This window comes from Tursiops truncatus, chromosome 7 (assembly GCF_011762595.2).
Source record: "Tursiops truncatus isolate mTurTru1 chromosome 7, mTurTru1.mat.Y, whole genome shotgun sequence".
In the NCBI taxonomy this organism is placed as follows: domain Eukaryota; kingdom Metazoa; phylum Chordata; class Mammalia; order Artiodactyla; family Delphinidae; genus Tursiops; species Tursiops truncatus.
In genome coordinates, this window is record NC_047040.1 from 53,927,938 (window position 1) to 53,945,581 (window position 17,644).

The 17,644-nt window shown below is 38.4% G+C and overlaps 1 protein-coding gene across 8 annotated transcripts in view; it reads left to right on the top strand.

Annotated features, from left to right (window-relative positions):
* Nucleotides 1-3,558: 3,558 nt before the first annotated feature.
* Nucleotides 3,559-17,644, top strand: part of CCDC141 (coiled-coil domain containing 141) — a 217,586-nt gene continuing 203,500 nt past the window's right edge. For 3 of the 8 annotated variants that reach the window (XM_073807525.1, XM_073807527.1, XM_073807528.1), the window contains exons 1-3: nucleotides 3,561-4,676; nucleotides 8,517-8,749; nucleotides 11,270-11,392. In XM_073807525.1, the coding sequence (XP_073663626.1) occupies nucleotides 8,648-8,749; nucleotides 11,270-11,392 (225 nt within the window). In that variant the 5' untranslated portion in view covers nucleotides 3,561-4,676; nucleotides 8,517-8,647. Of the gene's footprint in view, nucleotides 4,677-8,516; nucleotides 8,750-11,269; nucleotides 11,393-17,644 lie in introns of all 8 variants that reach the window. The other 5 variants (XM_073807529.1, XM_073807526.1, XM_073807531.1 and 2 more) reach the window with 5 other exon arrangements.

Genomic DNA, 17,644 nt, shown 5'->3' on the forward strand with positions numbered 1-17,644 from the left:
AACAGCTATTTCCCCTCCCCATGAATTTTTTTTCTTAAATATCAGTGAGGTACATGGGAAAAAGAAAATCCAAGGAAACCACGTCTTATTTTAATTATTTATATTTACACTTAGCTGTTTAAAGTATGGAGAAATTAATAAAATAGAATTAGGAACCTGAGAAGTTGAAAGTACATAAGATAGATTTTAAACAGACATTTGAAAAGCAGATACTTTCATGTTTTAAGTCCAAGAAAGATGAATATCAATGCATAATTCATACAAATGGCTAAACAAATCACTAAACAATCCTATAGTGTATGTTACTAAAGAATTGATTTCCATTCGTCTATGTGATAAATCCTTGATGTGATTTCATTTTAACAAGAGCAGAAAAAGAACTATGACACAAACCCAAATCAGTTTTATTATAATGTTAATTTACATCCATGCATAAAGCTGTTCTGTCTAATGATTGTTCACGTTGATTTGGAAAATTCTTTAAAAGGGTTCTTGTCATTTACAGGACATTTTAGTTTTGTATATTTCCTATGTTATAAAGCTTTTCTGGCCAAATTGCTTCATATGTGTATTTTATCTTTAGTTTTCAAATAGGGAAAGCTGAGAATAGATATGTGGCTTTGTACTTCTGTTGTTGCCTTTTAAGGGTGGTTGGTGTAGTGTTCTGACTCAGAGGGCTCTGTCAGAGAATGCTCAACTTTTGCGGACTAGCTGGTTTGTATGGACATCTGTATAATTTTTCATCCAACATTAGGATAGAACTTACTCCCTGTGGCATTGGAGCAAGGGAGTAAGAGGGAAGTGGCTGGGTTCTAGACTCACTCACTTCATGAACTTGAATAAGCCATTTTAACTTCTCTAGCCTCAATTCTCCAACTCATACGGCAGAATTAACAGTCCTGCCTTGACTATAGTACAGTCATCCTTTGATATCCACAGGGGATTGCTTCCAGGACCTTCTGTGGGTACCAAAATCCACGGATGCTTAAGTCCCTTATATAAAAATCTTCAGATACAGAGGGCCAACTGTACAAGGTTGTTGAGAGGTCCAGCCAGATTAATTGGTTATAAATTTTACAAACCTAAAGGGATTTAATGAGGATGGGGCTGATGAAGGAAATCAGGGCCCGTGTACAGCAGGTGCTCAAGAGACATTAGTGGTGAGGCCTTCAACTCACCCTGATAGCAGGAGCTTAAGGCAGGGACATGCCAGAGCAGAATCTAAACTCTGCATAAAGTAAATTGACTTTGCTTTTGAAGTCCTTCCTTTGTGAGAGTGGAATTTGTGATAGGAAACCGGTTTGCTCAGAGTGGTGTGAGTTGTATGGGGTGGGGCACAAACGACCTGCTACTTTTGTTTCCATTTTTGATTTCCAGATTTCTCTGAGTTTCTCTCATCTTGTTTCCTGCTTTTCCTAAAAGCCTGAGTATATGAATAGCCTTTTTCCTGCAGGTGTTAGTAACTTCTTTATCCTTCCGGACATTCTCAACAATCATTGCCTTTCAGGTGGGTTCCACAACTAGGGTGAGTGATGTATTAACAAAAATGAAGATAACGATAGCAAGGGACTTCTTCTGAATGCTGGTGTGAGGCATTCTTACTTGGACTGAGGATGCAGATCTCAAAAACCATACAGTAAATTTTTAGAAACTCAGTTAAGTTTTTAAAAACATAATCTACAGGGGAATTCTATTAAAAAGGGCTTTGTCATTAAACTGTTGCCAATAAACTGTCAGTAAATGATGAAATATCACCTCATACAACTGAGAAAGCCCATTATAACACTATTATCAGAGTCTTATTACGTATAATCATCTGCACACATATGTATATTGTATACAAAATATATGCACATATACATTAATTCTTTAGGTCTTAGTATTTCTTAATAAAACGTCATTAAAAAAAAAGAAACTTTCTCTTTTTAATTCTTTGCATACTTCCTGCTTAGAATCCATGGATAACACCATCTTGTTGAGGTTATGTGATCTTTGTGTTCTTGAGTTTTATATTATTTTTCCTTCCTTGGCAAAAATTATAGCTGCATGGAGAAGTGGCAGCTCACCCTTAGTGTCACTGCTGGGTTCCCAAGCAGCTGGAAGGACTGCTGCTCTTTAGGCCTCCCTGGGAGTTACTCTGGGATGGAAATTCTCAGCCTCAACTGGAGTTTAGCAACAGTATGGAAAAACAAAAGAAGTGTAATTTTCCAAAATCAAGTTGACGAAGACTCTTGTCTTCTCATTTACTCACCCTCCCTTCTAAAGGGTAACTCTCAGGACACTTCATTATGTTAACTGGAATTATATCAGAGAAAGAATCCTGCTACACTGAAGCCTGGGTGCACAGCCCAATGCAGGTAGAAAGCCTTGTGAGTTTAAATTTTAAAAATAAACTTTCTACATGAAAGCTTTTCAGTGATTTTTTTAAAAAAATCTTTTCTGGCTTGAAGTATCATATACATCTCTCCCACTCAGAAAAGAAAGTTTTGCCAAATCAATCATAGCCACATTTGCTGATTATTTTAACTAAACTCTACACAAGTATTTGACAGTTTTCCAGATCATACATTGGTCTAAATAGAGAATTTTAGGAAAATATGTACATGATAGTTGAACAGATACTGCTGTCATTTCACACATCATTTTGGTAAACTATGGCTTAAAATTATAGTAAGTACAGCCGTCTTTGATCTTTGACCACGCTAGGTATTCTTTGAACTTTCCCAAGTTTTGTTTTGCTTTGTTTTCCTTACTACTTATAGAAGGGAAATTTGCTGGATATTGAAGTTGCTTATTTATAATTATTCTCCTAGGTCTTATGGAGGAGCTAGGGATTTATGTCATTACATACATTTAATTGTAAGGAATTCTATGGCAGTCAATGTACACAGAATGTAAAACTGTTAAAAAAGAGTCATGATGTTTCTTAAGTAAAACTTAAGTGTCTGTAAAGAAACATCCCAAAGGAGAATTGTACTGGCATTTGTGTTTTGGGTGCTACGGAATTCATCCTACCTCTGCTTTCACTCTTGACTCCTACAGTCTTCACCATGAAGAGCTTCTTTAACAATGTTAAGTCAAATGATGTCATTCCTTGGATGAAAACCTCACATTAATGTCCCATCTCTCTCAGAATGAAATCCAAAGTCCTTACCTTGGCATAATAGCAGGGTTACCACATAATTTATCATCCAAACAGGACTCTTTAAAGAGTGGAAGGTGCCTTAAGAGTAATTTTGCCAGGGAAACAGATGTAAACCATGATTGTCCAGGCAAACCGGACCCCTACCTGGTAGATATAATGTTCTATCAGTGTCCTCTTCTTTCAATCCTCACTTAGCTCCAGCCACATTGACCTACTGGATGTTTTTCAGATATAGCAAGTGTGCCCAGCTACCTGGAATGTTCTTCCCTAAGATATCTGCATATCTTGCTCTTTTCAACTTAATCCTGGTCTCTACTCAAATCTCATCTCTTCAGGAGAACTTTCCTGACTCCTTCCTAAAGTAGTATCCCTCTTCCCCTGTTCACTCTCACCTTCTTACTCTGCCTTATTTTTCTTCATAACACTGATTACATCTTTACATCATTATATATGTATTCTTGTTTGTTTGTTTTCTAGTTGGTTGTGCCTCCCCCACCAGAAGGCAAGCTCCATCAGTGGATGAACTTTGTTTTGCTTATTGCTTTGTGCCTGGCATCTAGAACAGTGCCTTACACCTACTAGATATTTAATCATATTCAGTGAATGAACAAATGAATACCTACATAGAAGAATAAGTTGATGGCCAGAATGGAGGCTGTTTTAAAAGGAAAGAGCAGCTTCACTTTACTTATGGATGTTAAGTGACAGTGCTTGTAAACCAAGAAATAAATGAGAGGTGCCAGGAAGAGTATTACATAATACAAAGGATGAGTTAGGGAAAATTTTGTCTCAAGTGAATGGTTAAAGACGGTATTCTAGAGAAATGCTGACTCGTTGAGATTTTTTACCGTTTGATTATACTGAAATATTTCCTCCCTGGTAATGCATATTTTATGTCTCTCTAATATATTTCATCCATTTGGGTTGCCTACCAAGTGTTGTAATTCAACTTAATTTTAAAAAGTTATTTCAAATTTTGTGACAGTTACTAGATTTAGGAAATCCCTTAACAGATGTTGTCTTAGAAATGATCATGTATAACTATCCGAACACCACCTATGTGCCAGGCATTAAAGTGTTTTACAAATGTTATTTTATTTAATCCTCTCAACAAACCTATATGACATAGAGATTCCCATTATCTCCAATTTGCATTGAGGAAACTGAGGCACAGAGAGGTAAAGGCAGTCTGACTTCAGAGCCCTTAACCCATTGCCTTTGCCATTTTGTATGGTTTACTTTTTCTTGTTGTTTTGGAATCACTATCAGTTTATTATTCCTGTTAATCTCTGTATTCCAATAGAAATACCCTGAAAGTATCCCCTGATTTCTCTGTCAAATTCTAAATGTAACCTTTTGTGATTCAGCCTACTTAACCACTACCAGTTGTTTTCCCTTAGCTTTTATCACTGTGGATTTCTGTCTTGGTTATGTTTTTCATTGTTTATGGTCTTTTTTCACAGGAATGTCACCCTTTCGAGAGTAGAGACCTGTTTCGCTTACTGCTATATTCCTAATGTGTAAGTGCCTGGTATGTAGCAAATGCTCATAACTATTGGTTGCATGAGTAAACACTGAATGAGTGAATTGTATCAAAACTTTTTTCTATATGACTAATGTGATTCAATCAGTCAGCCAGTATTTATAAGCACTAATTCTGTGCCTAGTACTGTGCTCCATATATATACTAATACACACACACATATTTATATATGTGTGTGTGTGTATATAGTATTTGCTAAATGTCAGGTCCTCTTCTAAGTGCTTTACGTAAAGCAACTCTTTTATTCTCTACGATAACTCCTTGAGGTGGTCTGCAAAGATTTAAAAAAAAAAGACATTAAGACATAACTCCTTTATATAAGGAGCCTTAAATCTAGTTAAGAAATAATACCAATGGAAGTGAAATAAATAGAAAACAATACAAGTTTATAATTCAAGGCAATTATTAAATTGTGAATTACAATTAAATTTTGAGGAAAGGGGAATATAAGTAGGTATTTCAACTTTTAAAAGGAGTTGATTCTTTATCTTGGTCTTAAACAATGGGAGGAATTGGATAGATGAAAGGAAGAAGACAATGATATTTCTGGATAGAATAACTGAATTAAGGTAGAGAGCAAAGGTTAGCTATTATTCACAATAGCTAACACATGGAAGCCACTCAAGTGTCCATCAGTGGCTGAAAGTATGAGCAAAATGTGGAATATATACACAAGGGAATATTATTCAGCCCTAAAAAGAAAGGAAATTCTGACATACACTACCACATGGATGAACCTTGAGGACATTATGCTAAATAAGATTAGTCAGTCACAAAAGGACAAATACTATATGATTCCACTTATGTGAGATACTTAGAGTAGTCAAAATCATAGAGACAAAAGTAGAATGGTGGTTGCCAGAGGTTTGGGGGAGTAGGGAATGGAATTATTGTCTAGTGCGTGTAGAGTTTCAGTTTTATAAGATTAAAAGAGTTATGGAGATAGATGGTGGTGATGGTCGTACAACATTATGAATATATTTAATATCACTGAAACTGTACACTTAAAAATAGTTAAGATGGTAAATTTTGTTATGTGTATTTTCCCACAATAAAGAAAAATTGGGGGAAAGAAGTGCTATTTGCAATTCTACAGAATCCAATTATAGCTTTTTGATTCCCCACAGAGGATTTTTCACTAAAATTCAGCTGGTATAAAAACAGACATTTCCCAGAGGGATAAACAGAGAAGACATAATAACCTCTGCAAGATCCTCTATAAACTGCAAAGAATATGAGAATGCCTGTAAGGGTTTTTGTTTTGTTTTGTCTTTTTTTTTTGGTGATGATAGGGGAGGTGGAGTATAAACAAGCTCAAAAAGCTTTAAAAAGTATAATTATAGTGTAGCAATTTCTTTAGTACAATATATTTACTATTCTCCAAACTATTTCTCCAAATAATGCAACTTACAATTAAATATTATGCTAGATAAAGGGACATATAGACCAAGGTTCTAAATGAGCTAGATGTGGATGGAGAGGTCTGAAAAACAGAGCTTCTGAAGGGAGAAGGACTAAAGAGTTGAAGAGGAAAGAAATAGAAAGCAAGGGAAGGGGAGAGAAAAGTGATTCAAGTCTTTTCAAGATTTTAAAGCCAAGAATTTGAATTAAAAGAAAATTAGTTAGAAACCACTTAAATTCGTATATGCAGTTTACATTATTGCTCATGTCCACCAATGCAGAAAACATTTTCTGTGCAACACTCTGGGACTGCTTGGAAAGAAAGGTCATCTATACACAGATAGATACTACCTTTGCTGCTGAATTGTTGGATTAATCTTTTAACAAAGTCTTAAATATTTCTAATTCCCTTTGCCCTTAAGCCTTGGAATTAATCAGACTTTCAGTGGTGTTCTCTCTCCTCCCCACCTCTCTCCTTCCTTTCCCTTCCTGTGGGCCTGTGATTCCACACAGTCCACACGGCCCTCCACACCCTTTACATAATCATCCACCTGAAGTGGGGCTCTGTGGACATAACCACTCATTTCTAGCCGTGGTCTGTGCAGCCTGCTGCCAAAAGTTCCCTTCGCCTCCTGAGGGCCTTTAGGCAACTTTTGACACACACTGAGTTTCTAACAGTAGGGTTAACTTTGGGCGAAAGTGCACTGTGTATTTTGGGTGTGGGTCACTGTTTGCTGTTCTGGTTTGCCGTGTACACAAAGGCTTAAGCAAGGCTCCTCTGGGCATTTTAGTTTAGGGTGTAGAGATTATGTGACACAGTTGTCAACTCTTGGTTTTCCTTCAGGCCAATTAGCTGAAAACTGGTTTCACTCAATTTGTTTTGGTTTGTTTGGACCAACTATTTGCTAAAGCGGAAGGAGCCCGCCTTCAACACTGAGGCAGCCCCTACAGAGAGTCTGGGTTGGTTCTCTGCAAGCTCTCCATCCCTGCCATAAAATGAAACCATTTGCAATATTTCCTACATCATGGTGTCTCTTGTCATCTGCTCTCCCGAGCTTGTTCCAAATGCTCCCTTTCTGGCCTCAAGTAAAGTTCCCAGAGCCCAGGAACTGGGATCCAGGGTGGTTTCCTTTCACTGGAACAGCAGGCAACTAGGTCATGGCTGCATAACTGCAGAGCAGCCAGGATATGCTCTGGGAAAAAAAAATAGTTGCTGAAACCAAAGTATATGTAAAAGCACTATTTCCCCTTTGATTCAAGAATATTATCATGAACCTTAGCAGAACAAAACAGTGGTGCTGACTCAGCCTTCTGAATATTGGCCCTGAATCTGATCGTGCTTTTAAATTGAGCTAAGGGTTTAAACAGCGAGTGGACTCATTTAACTCTGTTTATTGCTATATCCTCTGTTCTGGCTTTGTTCCAGAGATTTCCGATGGCTCCAGCAGCTCTGGAGTCAGTATCTCTGATGTGTTTGCATCTGACCTCTGACCTAAGCTTCAGGGTTATTTTCAGCTGTTTCTTGACAGGGAATCCAACAGCTGCTGTTTAATACCACCGACAACTTGTAACACACACTGAGTTTCTAGCAATAGGATTAATCTGCCGATCCTGGGCTCTGATTTAAGCTGTCTATAATTTTCCTGCACAAGGCATGGGGGAAAAGTAAAAACCGAATCTGAAGTACAATGTTATCCTTTTTTTAAAAAGTGTAGCGAAATATACATAGTCTTAACCTTTAATCCAAAAAACCCAAAACATTTTCCTGCTGCAATTAAAAGTAACAGCAAAGTGTATTACTTCCTAGTAGTTGTGGCAACTGGACTTGAAAATACTGTTCAGTGGAGTAGATGGTCTTAAAGAAATCCTGACTTGGTAGATATCTATTGATAACTGCTCATTGAAATATTTTTTAAAATGTCCCTAAGAAATCTGAGACTGAGAAAATGTGACCATTTCATATAAATTTCATTTGACAAAAGGCAGTAAGTTTTAGGAAAACAGATTAATCCAAAAAGATATTTCAAACAATTTTGTGGCTTAATCCCAAAACAAATACCAGAACTTATTTGTAAAGTACATTTTTGGGAGTTTTCTTTGCATGGAGGAGACTTCAAAAATTTTGAAAAGATTGATACCCAGGTTAATGACTGGCTGGTTTCAAAGCCCACCAAAACTGTATAGATTCAGTGGCTAAAGTAATTTGGGTTGTGAGGATGTAATTCTTTTTCCATTTGCTATCAAACATCAGCTGATAGTCAGAGAGCTAGAAGCTGCCCTCTGCATTTAAGATAATGGCCAAAATAACAGGCGTTCAGTGTTACCATACTAGGGGTGTGGCTATTCTCTCCCGTTCTTTCCTCTGTCTCTCATGATAAACTCAATGGGGTTGTCTATTTTTAACCTCCTGTTCTTTCCTTTTGGCAGAGTAATCAGTGCGAGGGGAGCTCTTGCCCTGAATGAATCCAAGTAACCCCGGTGGTTGCCTTCTGAAATGACCAGCAGACACACAACTGTACGGAGGCTACCCAAAGCGTAAACCCTGGTTCTAATGTACCATGTCCAGCCAAGGAAGCCCTGGTGAGGAGTTTTCTACGACGACAGTCAGTTCAGTAGCTGTGCAGGCTGGGGACTCCAAAATCGTTATAGCCATCATAAAGGTAAGCTGACAACTTCCTTTTTTCTGTGTAGCTGTGGGCTTCTTGCTGTGTGCTGATAATCCTAAAGAACATTCCACACAATCGGCAGTACACGGCATTTAGAAAATAACCCAGCACCTACATCTTATTGCTTTCTTAAATTGCAACTAAGAGGAAAACCTCGAAGTTTCAGCCAGTTGCTAGTTTCTCTTTCGGTTAGCCAGAAAACATCTATAAGCAGCTTGATTTTTCTAAAAAGCAACAACAAACTTTACCATATACTTTCAGTTTGGTTTTTAAAGACAAAGCATTTGTGATTAAAAGTTCGTGATTGCCAGGCTGGAGTCCAGTGGACCTGGGAAATGTCTGTGATTTTTGAGAGTGGATGTGATGAAGGAGGGAAGAGGAGGGTCCCAGCAGATAAGGGGTGGCATTGTTTTGGCATGATGAGTGCAGGGAACACCTAATAAGAGACTGTGACACGTGCCCTCTGCAACTTTGGTTCTGACATGGTAAAGACACTAGTAAATCCTTGTCACATGTTTGGGGGAATAAAGACCCTACCGGGGAAAGTGCTGAGGACATGTGTCAAATTTGCCCTTAACAGCAGGAAGTTGAAGCCACTTGGGGCTTAAAGGTTTTTTTTTTTTTTCCATTTTATTTTATTTTATTTTGTCATGTGCTCACAGCATCTCTCTCTCCTCTCCCTGGCAGGTCACAGAGATAAATTAAAAATAAAATCTACAAGGAAAATAATTTATAAAAGCAATTCCCTTCAAGGTTTTTCCATGTTTTATGTCAAACAGTTTGCTTATTTGCAAAGGTGACCACACATCTTTAGGTTGAAGAAGGCATCCATGATTTTATTTCCTATGAATATGTCCTGTAAAAATCCCTGAAGCCTTATGCTTGGATTTAGACAACTCACCACCTCAGGAATTCAGTGTTTAATGAAGGGAATTTAGCAAACAAGCTGGTGCTCACCACAGCCTGTTACTTTCAGAGCCCCCCCAAGCTTAATTGAATGACTTTTCTGGCCTTTTGTAAGAAGCATAGACGACAGGCCTGTTTACTTTCACTTAATTGCTGCGAACTTTATGTTAATGTGAAAATTATTAACAGGAAAGCAGCACTTGACATTGAGCAAAATGATTCACTCTAGAAGCACTGAATGCAAAGTGTGCCTACCCAGGCCGATTCCCCAGGGCTCTTAAGACTTGGTCTACATAAACAGAACCTCTGCTGTGTCCCTTGACCTCTATTCTTTTCAAGGGCAATGAGTGGACATGGAAAGAAGCCTGAAGCAAAAGTAGCAAAATTGATAATTCGTGTTTGATTCTATGATGCTTTGAGTAACTGCAAATTTCAGCAGAGAGGGAAAAGAGGAAAAATTACTGTTTTTAAAAAAAGTTAAATTTTCTTTCCCTTAAATATGAAACATTTCTTAGAGTAGGATGAGGAAGAATGCATACAGAGTAAATGATGAATCAGAGGTAAATTGACAGTAAGAAAATAAAACCTCTAAAATTGTACTGGAAACTCTTATTTTAACTGAACTGTGTTTCTAAGAATGTTCCCTCCGTCCTCCCTCCCCAGCTCCCTTAGTTCACTGCCATCCCATATGGAATAAACCCCAAGCTTTTCAAAGTGGGAAGTCCATCTGAAGGGAGTAGAAGTGCCTGTGTCTGCTCTATGTGGACTTCTCATTTCTAAACAGTCTCAGGGCACTAATGATCTAGAATAGACATGTGGTTTCTCATTTCTCTTCAGCAATTCACTTACCCACGTGCACATGCCTCATAGCAGTTCCTCTTGCTTCATCGGTTGTTTCTTCTTAGAAAAGCAATTCCTTAGGAAATGCAATGATGAGTTATATCTTGGAGCAATGAAAGGGTCCTAAGTGTGGAAAACAAGCTGGCTGCATTCAAATAGCAGTTGTCACACATCTAATTTCACTGACACTTTTATACATACTTTATTGAATATTCAACAACAAAATTTGGAAAATATTGTTTTAACTTTGGAATAAGGGAAAAATCAGTTGCTTCATCTGCTGTTTATTCTTTCTGGTTGGATCAGCAAGGTCAGTGTAAAGACACTAATCAGCCTACATTACATTTATGAAACCTTTTCCCTTTGGTGAAGTTTGCACCCTACTTGCTCAGATCACTATTTTTATAGAGTTCAGTTTTGTGAGTGAGAGAATGTAAAAGTGTGTGAATTATTCTATAATTTTGTACTCTTCAGTAATACATAATCTACTGTATATATTCCTCATTTGGGAATTTTGAATTTATATCCAGTATGCTAAGAGAAAGGAATTTATCCTAAGCATAAAAAAAAAGAAGGAAAGACAGGGCATGGATTTATGTTAGACCTGTTCTATTTCAATTTATGTAAGGCCTATCTATCTCTGTGGAAAGAATAAAGTATTCACAGTGTAACTGGAAACTTAAAAAAAGAAAAGAAAAAAAAGGAGAAGGGTGAAAGGAAAGGAACAAGAGGAACTAAAAGTACATTTTATTTCATTTTTATTTTTAGTGTGGCAAGTGGGTACAACTTCAATTGGCTGAATCACAGCCCAATCTTCTGGAAATTGGAAGCAATCAAGACGAAACCAAAAAACTTCTTCATGATCATGAACTTCTTTTGGCCAAGCTTAAGGTAAGATATTAAGATATGAAGCAGATACAAAATTAAAAAGAAATAAAAAGCTGTTTCTTACACTTCCTCTTGATTCCCCTGATGCCACTGGCCTATGTCCAGGTTAACATAGTGCCAGATAGGTAATGGAAAAACACTATAGTTATTTATGAGCAAACACCAACATTGGAGAGAATTAACAAGATTGTTTTCAACTTTCCCTAATGTGATAGAAAATATGGAGTGATAATATTTTCACTGTGGAGAAATAAGTACCTTCTTTTTCCTGGCTGCCTCAGTGGAAAAAAAAAAATTCCTTCATTTTTCCATTTCATGCAACATACTGTCAAGCCACAACAACAGATCCAAACTTCCTATTGTTAATGAGACCTGCTGGCAAAAATAATATAGAGGCTTTTTCCCTCTCGAACTATTGAAAATATCTGATTTTATATTTAATATTAAGAGTTCTTGAAACCAAAGAATGGTTTTAATAAATAGAGTTATTATTACCTATATGTTGTGATTATTTAGTTAAGAATCTAGAAACAGTGTTGGTTTGAGATCGCCAGATAAGGTATCTAATCAGAGCCAAGAATGTCGTTTGTGGGGCCCTGTGCAAAGTGAGAATGTGGGACTCCCTGTTCAAAAAGCAGGAAAAAGCTTTTTCTTGGCCTGTCATGGTGTTTTTTTAATCTGCTATGTAATGTCTGGCTCCTTCATCCATGGGGATATATGTGGGGTGAGCGCACCCCTCACAGGCACTGGGCCTCAGTCCCAGCTCAGTGCAGAGGGTGTGAGCCTAACCCCAACCCTTCCTGAGCTGTGCCCTGACCCCTGCCAGGGCAGATGACAGAGATCACTGAGCAGGGGCGGGAAAGCAGACAGGATAGCAAAGAGATTCTCCCCCCGGAGGGCAGGACCACACGCGAGATGAAGCTCCCATCCCCCAGCACTTCCTCTGTTGTCCCATTGGACTTCACTTATAAAACACACAGTCAAAGATAAAATTGTTAAGAATTTCAAGACAGTGACAGGTAAGACGTTAAACTACAAGTGGTTTCTCCGTCTGAGAACGGAGCCCTGTGCAGCAGCCAGCTCTGTGAGTAATAACCCTCTTAAGCAAATGAATGTCATCACTAAGATCAAAGAGGTTTGATTCAGAAGGCTGCAATGACTAGATGTTCTGTGTCTTCAGTACTTTAATATTACTGGCTTCTTTGAACATCTAGGCTGGAATTTCCACTTGCTTCCTAGATTTAGAGGCAGATCTGTTCTGCTTCTGACATATACCAACAGCAGTAGTAAAAGTAAAAGGGTAAATCAGACTGAGAAGTTGAAGAAAGAATTAGTACTGAAGCAGGGGGCTATTAGAATCCAGAATTTATTCTCCTGTGTAGACAGCTCCTTGTGCTGGGCTCTGGGCTGTCTTTCAAGGAAGAAATCCCTGGCGACCAGGAAGTCCTTGGTATATCTTAAAAAACACACGATGATGTGAACAGTCATTGAACCAGGAATCAAAAGACCTATGTTATAGCACTAATTGTGCTGCTAACTAGTGTCGTTTGGCCAACAATTCAAGGTTTTGCTGCTACACAAAAAGCTTAATATTATGAATTGTGGAAACCCAACACTTCCTTGCAATTCTTGCCCATCCACAGAGGTTTACTTTCTCAAGGTCTCCTGTGTCCCCAGCCCCTTCATGTGTACCTGCCGACTGTTTCTAAAGTTAACCTGGATTTGAAGCTACATCCCTTCCCCAGGTTCCGCTAGCAATTCATGCCCAGCCAGCACTTTCAGGTACACTGATGAACTGTGAGTGGTGGGGAAGCTCACAGCAGTCTGGGTCTCTCAGGCTACCTCTTTCCCCCGCCCCAATCCTATTCCTGTCCAGGCCCACAACTCCAGGGAGAATTCTTTTGTAAGCAGAGCAGTTCATCTCTCCTTAACGACTATGCTCAAATTTGCATACCTACGTCCATTCAGGAGCTCAGCTGGAAAAGTGTTTTCCATCAACAGGATCCATCTTTAGAAGGTGCTTGTGATTCTCAATTTTAAAGTCTTGTCCTTTAATGCCAGTCTTCTGGCTATGGACTAGCCTTCTGGACTTCACGCTTTTATCTGTAAAAATGATTGGGAGAGGATGAATCAAAGGTTCATATCTATTGCGGATCTTACCATAACAAGCAATGGAATAGTGGGACCATTCTGCCTCTCTGTACGTGGATCTAAGAACATGAGGTCTCAAGTAAAAAGGCCTTTTGGCTTCACGCAGGCCTCTAACCATGACCTCTTAATGTCTATCTCCCATACTCTCTCCCACCCCACCTTACGCAACAAACCAGCCACTTACCCCCAAGAAATTTTAAGTAGTAACATCGTTTTGGTTAAAAAAAATCAAGGAGTCTGAAGTCTGTTTCAGATTTGCTGACAAAATACTTTTTTAAGAAAGAAAAATGTGATTTCCATATTGCAAATAGATAGAGCACTAATTTAATCAATGTACTAGTTATTATGCTGTTAGGGTAGGTACAGTCTTAACCTGTAGCAGAAAATTGTTGTACCAAGTCATTTTTAATATGAGCTTTTTGAATGATAGGAACATTAGTAGTTCAATAAGCCAATAATATTTCATATTTAATGTTCATTCCAGTCCTTTTCCTATGCACAGGGCCCTGGGATTTGTTCTAATTATAAAGAAGAATGTACTCTTAGGAGTGTCGGGAGGGTGTAGGAGTTCTGTGCTGAGTCCACTCTGCTTTGGGCAAAGCAGATAGACTCTCTTGTCTCAGGTTCTTTATTTGAAAAATTATGATAATAACAGATACCCTTAAACACCTAAAAAGGAAATCTGGGTGAGACATGCAATGATTTATAGAAGTGCTTGCTGTTGATAATTAATATATCAGAGAAATTTGGATGTTTAATTTGATAGAAAAGCTATTTTCCGCCTTCCATTGAAAAATATCTCAGACCATAATAATTTAGACTAAAGGGAAAAATTCTGGAAACACAGAATTTTTATGGGTGTTTCTAATGTTGGTAATATCTTATACCCCAGAGATCTGATTTTCCTTTCAGCAGGGTACTTAACCATTCCTGTGGAGTGTCCAGAGAAAAAATATTTCCCTATTTTCAGTGGGGAAAACATAGTCATGTGGAAAAAGCATTCATTCCCTAAAGGCATCTAGATTCCCAAACCAGACTCATTATTTTTAATGAGAAAGAAGAAGTTCAGGAGAGGGGAGAGGGAGATGTAAGCAGGTAACAAAGATCTGTCTGTGGCCACTGTCAACACTATCCTCAGATGGTCAAAGAGGAAAAGAGGGGTTGGAAATGCCTTACGAATGTTGCTGAGAACGTTCTATCCCTCAGTATCCATCTTGCAAGTAACTACATTGCTATTGTGCAAAGGAGTTACAACTGTAAGAACCAAGAAAACCTCTGGACCCTAGCTCCTGTATTTGTATTTAATATATGATATTAGCATTCAGTGAAGAATGACCTTTTAAAGTATAAAAAACTGAAAAATTTCACCTCTGACTTGACTCATAAATCTATTAACTCCCTGATTCTGACTAAATCTCTGACCCAGTGAATGTTTATTTTTGCCCTGTTTCTCTTTACGTAGTTAAAAATGAATAGTCAAAATGTATTAGTAGTAAAGTTTAAAGTCTTACTAAAACTTATTCCTTAAATAAGGAATAATGTGATTTTCTGCTGTAAGCTGGAATATTTAGTGTGAATACATTATTTAAAAAAATTATTATTGTGGTAAAAAAATATATACTTTTTTTTTTTTTTTTTGCGGTACACGGGCCTCTCACTGTTGTGGCCTCTCCCGTTGCGGAGCACAGGCTCCGGACACGCAGGCTCAGCGGCCATGGCTCATGGACCCAGCAGCTCCACGACATGTGGGATCTTCCCGGACTGGGGCACGAACCCATGTCCCCTGCACCGGCAGGCAGACTCTCAACCACTGCGCCACCAGGGAAGCCCAATCTCAACCATTTTTAAGTGTACAATTCAGGGGCATTAATTATATTAAGCATGTTGTGCAACCATCACAGCTATCAATTTCCCAAACTTTTTCATCACCCCAAACAGAAACTCTGTAGCTATTAAGCAAAGACTCCCACTCCTCCCTTCCCTGGTTACCTCTAATCTACTTTCTGCCCTTATGAATTTGTCCGTTTTAGGTATTTCATGTAAATAGAATCATGTAATATTTATCCTTTTGTGTCTGGCTTATTTCACTTAGCATATAATGTTTTCAAGAGTCATCCATATTGTAGCAGGTATCAGACCTTCATTCCTTTTTATGAATGAATAATTTTCAAATATATGGATATACCACATTTTATTTATTCACTCATCTGTCCATGGACACTTGGGTTATTTCCACTTTTTCAGCTACTGTAAATAATGCTACAGTGAATGTTGGTGTACAGGTATCTGTTTGAGTACCTGCTTTCAATTCTTTTGGAGTGGAATTGCCTAGTCTTAGGGCATTTCTGTGCTAAGTCTTTGAGGAAACACCAAAATGTTTTTCACAGCAGCTGCGCCATATTACATTCCCATCAGCAATGTACAGGTGTTCCAATTTCTTCACATCCCGGTTAAACTTGTTTTTTAGTTTGTTTGTTTTGCGGTACGCGGGCCTCTCACTGTTGTGGCCTCTCCCGTTGCGGAGCACAGGCTCCGGACGCGCAGGCTCAGTGGCCATGGCTCACGGGCCCAGCTGCTCCGCAGCATGTGGGATCTTCCCAGACCGGGGCACGAACCCGTGTCCCCTGCATTGGCAGGCGAACTCTCAACCACTGAGCCACCAGGGAAGCCCAAACTTGTTATTTTCTCTGTGTGTGTATGTGTGTGTGTTTAATTATAGCCATCCTATTAGGTGTGAAGTGATATCTTGTGGTGGTTTTGATTTGTATTTCTTTAATGACTAATGACAGTAAACATCTTTTCATGTGCTTACTGGACAATTATATATCTTCTTCGGACAAATGTCTTTTACCCATTTTTTAATTGGGTTGCTTGTTTTTTGTTACTGAGTTGTAGGAGTTCTTTGCATATTCTGAATATTAATTCCTTGTCAGATATAGGATTTGCAAATATTTTCTCCCATTCTGTAGATTATCTTTTCACTTTCTTGATGATGGTCTTAATAATATATTTTAATAAAGTAAGTCTGTGTGACTTGAATTATATATATTTACATATTAGAGAAAATTTTATAGCATGTGTGTTGTGAATGTGATGGAACGCTTTAGAACAGTATTGGAAGAGGACTAACCTATTTTACATTATCTATGTCATAGCAGTGTTTTACCCTAAATGTTTACTTCATATAGGAGATTCGTTTTCTCTCCTTCGTGTTTTCCTATAGACCCACAAGTTAGGGAATTCTACTCTCTCAGAAATGTTGTGGACGATGCTTTCACCCATGTCTTCTCTTCCCTTCTCTTCCTTTAGGAGTGAGGGGGCGGGGGGTGTTACCCAGTTGGTGAGACTAGGGGAAGAAGTGGCCACCATGGGGAAGCCAGCCTCAAAGGCTCTCTCTGCAGACTCTGACTACCCGTGGGCTGCAGGTTCTCTAGTCTCTCTGCTTCTGCATGATTTGGCCAGTTGTCCCTATGTGGAAGAGGAAGGCCACAATCCAACCTACACAGAGCAGCCAAATATGTGTCTATACCTCAGACCCAGTTGTCTCCATAGGCAGGTCACAAGGACTAGGTTTTTAAAGAGAAAAAGTAGGAAGTCAAATCAAACCCACCCTCCAGTCCAGCTTTACCAGTAATAAGAGCAGATATTTTGATCCATATCTGACCTTGATGTCTGTTTCTCAGTTGATTTGGAATCTTGAGGAGAGAGAGGTGAAATTAATTGGCACCTTCCAAATTCCAACACTTAATTGATCTTTGGTTCAAAGGGATCTGTGTCTTAGTGTCCTATACATGTAAAGTACCTGGCATATTTTCACTGATCATTTTGACAAAGGTCACTGAAACAATGTAGGAACAATGCAGGGTTCCTGGGGGAGTGGGAACTAGTGGGTGGTATATTTCTCTTTTAGGCTTTTGAGAATAGAGAACTTTTATATTTAAAAAACAAAAATAGTATTCTCACAACTATGAAACAGCAAAACTTCCCAGTGATTTTCCCTGGCTGACTTAACACTTTCCTAGTGTACAGGGTATTTCTTTTCCCAGATGTTCAGTTCCAGTGAACAGTATGGAGCTGTGGAGCAAAATAAAATTCGAATAGCAT